Here is a 6443-nt window from a genome sequence, read left to right on the forward strand (position 1 = left end):
ATATTAATTTTAGGATGAGTTTATAGTATTTTTGGTTGGATAAAATCATAGAATAACTTATAGCGTAATTGTAGTAATAACTTTATTTCATATTGAGGATGAGATAAGCATCCTATAATAACTAATACAAAATAATTAATCTCAAAATAACTTAGAATAGATATAGTCGAAATTCATAAATTTTTACGAGTTTTAGTTCATCTAAATTTAACTTCAAATTAATGGTTTAAATTTTCAATAAATATATATTTTTATCTCTTAGATATTTTTCATTTTCCATCACGATATATGAAGGTTCAAAATTTGATAGTTTGTTGAAAATTTTTTTGTGAAAATTCAAACTATCAAATAATAGAAGTATTTTCCTTCAAGTTGTTTTTGTATAATTTTCATATCTCAATCTTTGTCAAAAGTCATGTGCACATGTGGTATGTTATGTACTTTTAGTCCAATTGTGTTTCTTCATTTGAAATGTCCAAACAATAGGTTTTACCGTAAATATTTTATTGTTTTATCGTGAAAGTGAAAGTTCATAGGCCGCAATCATAGATATTAAGTTAAAAGAAATTGGGATCGAACTCTATTGTGGTGTGGTCCTATAGATCTTATTATTGGGTTTCAAAAGATTTATTGTGATGTGGTCCTATAGATCTTTTAATTGAGATGATGTCAATTAACAAGGGAGGTTGAAACACATAATAAGCGTTAAGTGGATCGAATAAATCCACTCCCTGGTATTTGGGGGAGTTGAGATTAAACAAAAATGATGTAACTATAGTATATATTTAACAAGATACTAAAGTGGTTTTTGACGATTACCTTACATAATTATTACCATAGAAACTGGTTTATTCCATGTCTAATTGTAAAATATATCATATAAGACTATTTATACTTTTGATCGTTAACCTACCGCAAGCTTCCTCCTTTATTTTTATCGATCGAATAAACCGAAATTGCTCTCTTGATGAAATAATGGCAAAAAAAAAAATTAAATGCAAGTTCTCACTCTGAGCAACAGAACCAAACCCTTTTAATATTTTTGTTATTAATAAGAATAATATTGTTTGCAACACAGCATTGCCAAATCATAGGCAATGAAATAAGGCCTTGATGTATGAAAATACAACTTCAACTGGCAAATAAACCGAAAAATAACAAGACAAACTACCCCTATGACTAAAAGACACAGGTGAAGTCGAAAGGGTTCGTTCCATAATTCAATCTTTTCTCCTATCCCAAATTGGGCAAACCAGAAACAAGCGATCCCCTGAGCAATTCATACTAAAAAGCCTTCAAGGTTACCCGATGATGGTGGTTTCCGCAATCATGGAGGTAACAACGTATGGATCCATATTTGAGGCTGGCCTTCTGTCCTCAAAGTATCCCTTGCCTGCCTTCTCTGTGTCCCTTCCAACACGGACAGATGCACCACGGTTTGCAACGCCCTGAACACATCAAATGAAGTTGTGTAACGTGAGACAAGGTAAGATGTTGGATACATTTTGCTTGAAACGTAGTCAATTTGACCAACATAGAGTTTAAGAAAGAAAGAACTACTAGAACTTGCGGACAAAATAATAGAAAGGCATCGTATTTTTGAAACAAGAAGAGTAATTGGAAATTTCTTTCTTTTGTGACTAAACATTAGAGTTACTCTTAATGAGAAATGATGAGAAAGGGAAAATGTTTATATACCCATTTGAAGGTGTTAATGTTGGCTGTTTCGTGCTTTCCGGTGAGACGACGCTCGTTGCCTTCACCATATGCAGCAATGTGTTCTTTGTGTTTCAGGCTAAGCTTCTCAATAGCTTTCTTGATGACTTCATAGCCTCCGTCTTCCCTCATCGACTTGGTGCTGGAAAATTTCCAAAGTTTTACTCGTTAAGGACTAGTTGATTTAAAGATAAAAATCGAAAGTATTGAAGTGTTATTCCTCTACCTGTAATTTGTGTGAGCACCTGCACCATTCCAATCGCCCTGACAATAGAGGAAATATCCGTTGTTAATACACACACCACCTTATGCTAAATGATATCAGTTTTCATCGAAACGGAGACCAGTTTGTATCCAACACGTTTCAATAATCAAATCAAATAAACGCCTAAATTACATAATAGAAAGCTCACCGGGATAGGCTTGGGGTCGAATGACACGACCACCCCAGCAATCTCTGCAATCCTCTGTTAAACCACCAAGTCGATAAGTAAATTGTATTCTCTCTCAACAAAATAGATAGCAAATTGAATTGAAATGGACCAAAATGGTTGATAATAGTGTCAACAGTTAAGCTGCAATACCTCAAGAATGTAACGAGCTACCCACACTTCATCACCGGCTGAGATGCCAACAGAAGGTCCAACTTGGAATTCCCACTACATAAGATTAAAAAAAACATCAAATATTTGTGAAATCATTCAATTCTAGCTAGATGAGCAAACAAGAACGCGTCTATACCTGTCCCGGCATGACTTCACCGTTGATTCCGCTGATGTTAATCCCAGCATAAAGACATGCCTTGTAATGGGCGTCCACAATGTCACGTCCAAAGGCCTTGTCAGCTCCGGTTCCACAGTAGTATGGTCCCTAGACACAAACATAAATATGATTAAATAGACAGTTAGCCAACTCTTGATTAGTACGGTCTCTAGATGAAACGGTATAAATTTGTTAGGTACATGCAGCAGTCACCACAAAAAAAGAAAGTTTTAGGACCACAGATAGAGACCAATGCATAAGGCAATAGATACAGACTTCTCTGGAACAGCAACAATCACCATCCTGAAGAAAGAACAGGAAGGAGGCAATTCCAAGAAAAAAATAACAGTAGAGACTACATTGTGCCTTTCCTATTCTTATGTAACGGCAGCACTATGAAAAAATAATCTATGACTAAGGTACAAATAAGCCAAATGAAAGAACTAATAACTAAAAGACACAGGAAACAAAAAGAAACTAGCAGTAAAATGTATAGTAGGTATTAATATTATACCTGGGGTCCAGGAAAACCTCCAAGGGGCCATCCAAGGGGCCAATTGACCTCCTTTTGCAGTAAGGTATATTCTTGTTCAATACCATACCTAATTTATACACAATTTCTTCAATCAAACTGGAAATTTGCAAATCATCGTATCCAGAAAAAAAAGCTTAAGCTGTACTTTAAATTAAAATATTAATAGAATTCCGTAAATACCAAGTTTCCTCAGCAGCGACAGCAGGGTCGCTGAAGATCTTGGCAGCAGCATGCCTCTTGTTTGTTGGGATCGGCTCACCAGCAGGAGTATAGGCATCACACATGACCTTCAGTACAAAAAAAGAAAGAATCAAACAAATGATTCGCAAAAAGGACTTAACTAGTACCACCATGTTAATTCTCCGGTCTATGTTGCTGACACGTGTCTGGATCCTCGAAAAATGCACTACGTTTGGAGGATCCAACACACAACTGTCAGACTTCAATAAACATAATCCGAGGTCACTGACTATAGAAGTTAAAACTCTTTTCAGATAATAAAAGTCAACAAGAAAAACTTGAATGCTGGAATTAATGATTGGTAACAAATAAATCTTGAAACTGACCAAGATATTGTTGCCCCTTCTGAATGGATCCTTGAAGATTGCTTGTGGACTAAGCCAAATTTCAATTAAGTAAATAATAGTCAGAAAAAGTTCACTTCACAAAAAGAATTTAGCAGATTTTGCACATCAAAAGGCTAGCTTACTATATGATCACTTCACTATCTTCTCCAGGAGCTTGACCTGTGCTGGATCCATCATAGTTCCACTTGGGTAGTTCTGCAGGATTAGTAACTGGACCAGGGAGAGTCTGTAAATCAAGAAAACAAAAATAATACCCATATAAGCAAACTTCAACTTATTTGACAATTCGGGAAAAATATATAAATTCAAATCAATAAAAAAAATTATACCCTGCCTTTGCTCCTCATGTCCATGCCTGATCCACCAATCCTGGTAGCAAACAGACAAAAGTATATATATATATATATATTAGCATCAAAAGGTACTACTTATTTTTTAATCATAAATGGTCACAAGTAGCTAAGAACTGAGAATAAATTTCTTTTCCAGAGAGGAAAACTGATAAAACAAATGATAAAAATCAGATCTTTCTCCAGAAAAAATCACTTTTCACAAGAAACTGAATTTTTTTTTCAAGTTTTAGTGAAAACAAGAAAGTTTTCTTTTTATGTAGAAAGTATCATTTGTTTCCGCAAAGCAAATGAAAAGAGGATCTCATTGAAGAGGAAAACTACAAAAGAAACAAAAAAACAAGAGAAAAAAGGATAGATCTAATGAAATTGACAGATCAAACAACATAAACACTCTTGACATTTCAATCAAAAAAATTTACCACTCAAGATAGTCACTAAATCACAACAAATAAATCATACTCAAAATCCAGAAACACAAACACAAGACACCTTTTTAGAAGAAAAAAAAACACAAAAGAATCTTCACTAGATTCAAGAATCTTTAGATCCATAAACAGATACCAAAAAGGTGGTTTAGAATGTCATAAAAAGAGTCTTGCTCATGTTAGATGGAAAAACAAAACAACCCCATTAATGAGGTGGCAAAGAACAAAAAGAACCAAACCAAATACCATTTTGGTGTGCAGGAACACTCAACAAGCCATCATAGTCAAATTCCAAAACAAACAAAATCAGTAAAATAAAAAAAATTAGACACCCATTGAGGAAATAACACATAAATCAATCCATTATAGCTTCAAGAATCATAAGATCCATGCAACAAGGCACAAAAGAAAGATTAAAAAAACAGAAAGAACAAATTTTTTTCATGTCTGGTGTAAAAATAGAGCAATCCCATTAACCCCCCAAAGAATACCATTGGGTATACAAAAAACACTCAAGACTACTCACTGGATCACAAAAAAACGTGTCCCAAAACAAACAAGAACAATAAAAAATGGACACCCTTTAAGGAAAAACCCCAGGAAACAATCTTAAACAGCTTGAAGAATCATAACATACACCAAAAACACGCTCCAATCTTTCTCATTCTAGTGCAAAAACAGAGCAACCCCATTAAGAACCCTCACCCCACGCCACCCCCAAAAAAATACCATTGGGTATAAAAAAAACACTCAAGACTACTGACTAGATCACAAAAAACATATCATTGAGTGTACAAAAACTCCAAAACAAACAAAAACACTATAAAAATGGACACCCTTTAAGGAAAAACCCTAGAAAACAACCTTAAGCAGCTTCAAGAATCATAACATACACCAAAAAAACACAAAAAATTATCAAAAATCCAATCTTTTTCATTCTAGTGTAAAAACAAGAACATCCCCATTAATGGAGTGGGAAAAAAACAACAAAAAGAACTCACCATATATATTCAGCAATAATTTTCTCAGTATTATCAGAGAGATTGAGATTGATAAGATCTGAAAGCAGAGACATGATGAAAATAGACTTCTAAAAATTCTCAAAAAAATAAATTTGTTTGATGAGACAAAGACTAATTTTTGCACAATATATATAGGGGATTTTCAGGGTTGGTTGTATTAAACTATTACACTTATTCTCATTTTATTTTAGTTTTTGCTATTTTAATTTTATTAATAATAATAATAATAATTGATATGGAAAAAATATATTGAAAAAATAAATAAAATAGGACAAGTTTTGGTTGTTCGAAAGAGTAGGTAACTGATGTGAATATGAAATATGAGGAAAAGAGAATCCAATTTGAGGATTCTATTGCTTTTTTACCGGCTACTTAAAGTGCCGGTATTAATTTATTTATTTTTTTATTACTTAGCAATTTAGCTCAAAACTTTACTCAAAAATAATTTATCATAAATATTCGAGAATTTATGGTCAAACATTATGTTAATGTTTTTTGACCAAGTTGAAACATTAAGGTGTCGTTTCCCTAAATAATTTTTAGGAAAAACTTGAGAATTAATATTTGATCATATAATTTGTCAAGTATTAGATAAATATTTCAAATTGTCAAGTTCTAAAAAAACTAGAACTTGAAAACTTGAAAAGTTTTAAATATATAAAAATTACCCTAAATTTTTATATTTTATAAAAATATTCGTTATTGATTGTCGGAAAGAGATTATTCGTAGAATGTGGAAAGATTTTATAAATGAATAGTTTGTTATTACCTCATCCGAAAAAAAATAGTTTGGGTAACAAAATTGGGAAAAACAAATAATTTATTTTTAATTCGATTAGTGTATTGCTCTTATCCATATTATTATTTTGTTGTTATTGATTAACATCAATTGTGTTATGAGATTTTTTTTAACGAAATATGTTCATTATAAAACGATAACATAAACTTATGGTTATTTTTAATAATTTCTAAAACTTACAGGTATAAAATAATATTTTTTAAAACAATTAAATATTCTTGAAAAAATTTATGGTCAAACATAT

General features: G+C 32.3%; 1 protein-coding gene across 2 annotated transcripts; it reads right to left on the reverse strand.

Moving 5' to 3' along the window:
• Positions 1 to 1011: 1011 nt before the first annotated feature.
• Positions 1012 to 5569, reverse strand: LOC129896733 (glutamine synthetase). Of its 2 annotated transcripts, none has more exons than XM_055972697.1 (12): positions 5380 to 5569; positions 3930 to 3969; positions 3723 to 3826; positions 3580 to 3628; positions 3194 to 3300; positions 2993 to 3080; positions 2458 to 2586; positions 2301 to 2375; positions 2130 to 2183; positions 1943 to 1980; positions 1699 to 1858; positions 1012 to 1448 (listed from the first exon to the last, which is right to left on the reverse strand). In XM_055972697.1, the coding sequence occupies exons 1-12, from the start codon at positions 5451 to 5453 to the stop codon at positions 1302 to 1304; spliced, it is 1065 nt and encodes a 354-aa protein (XP_055828672.1). In that variant the 5' UTR covers positions 5454 to 5569; the 3' UTR covers positions 1012 to 1301. The 2 variants fall into 2 exon arrangements, with proteins under 2 accessions (XP_055828672.1, XP_055828680.1); XM_055972705.1 differs by lacking the exon at positions 5380 to 5569 and adding an exon at positions 5243 to 5319.
• Positions 5570 to 6443: the final 874 nt, after the last annotated feature.

The sequence above is a fragment of the Solanum dulcamara genome, chromosome 1 (genome assembly GCF_947179165.1).
Source record: "Solanum dulcamara chromosome 1, daSolDulc1.2, whole genome shotgun sequence".
In the NCBI taxonomy this organism is placed as follows: Eukaryota; Viridiplantae; Streptophyta; class Magnoliopsida; order Solanales; family Solanaceae; genus Solanum; species Solanum dulcamara.

Bases quoted from the DNA above. Each gene is read 5' to 3' on its own strand.
- LOC129896733 (XM_055972697.1), bottom strand. From the start codon at position 5,453: ATGTCTCTGCTTTCAGATCTTATCAATCTCAATCTCTCTGATAATACT. The intron at 3,081-3,193 runs GTATTTACGGAA...TGTATAAATTAG, and splicing joins GTCGCTGCTGAGGAAACTTG to GTATGGTATTGAACAAGAAT. The intron at 1,981-2,129 runs GTGAGCTTTCTA...CTCTATTGTCAG, and splicing joins TCGACCCCAAGCCTATCCCG to GGCGATTGGAATGGTGCAGG.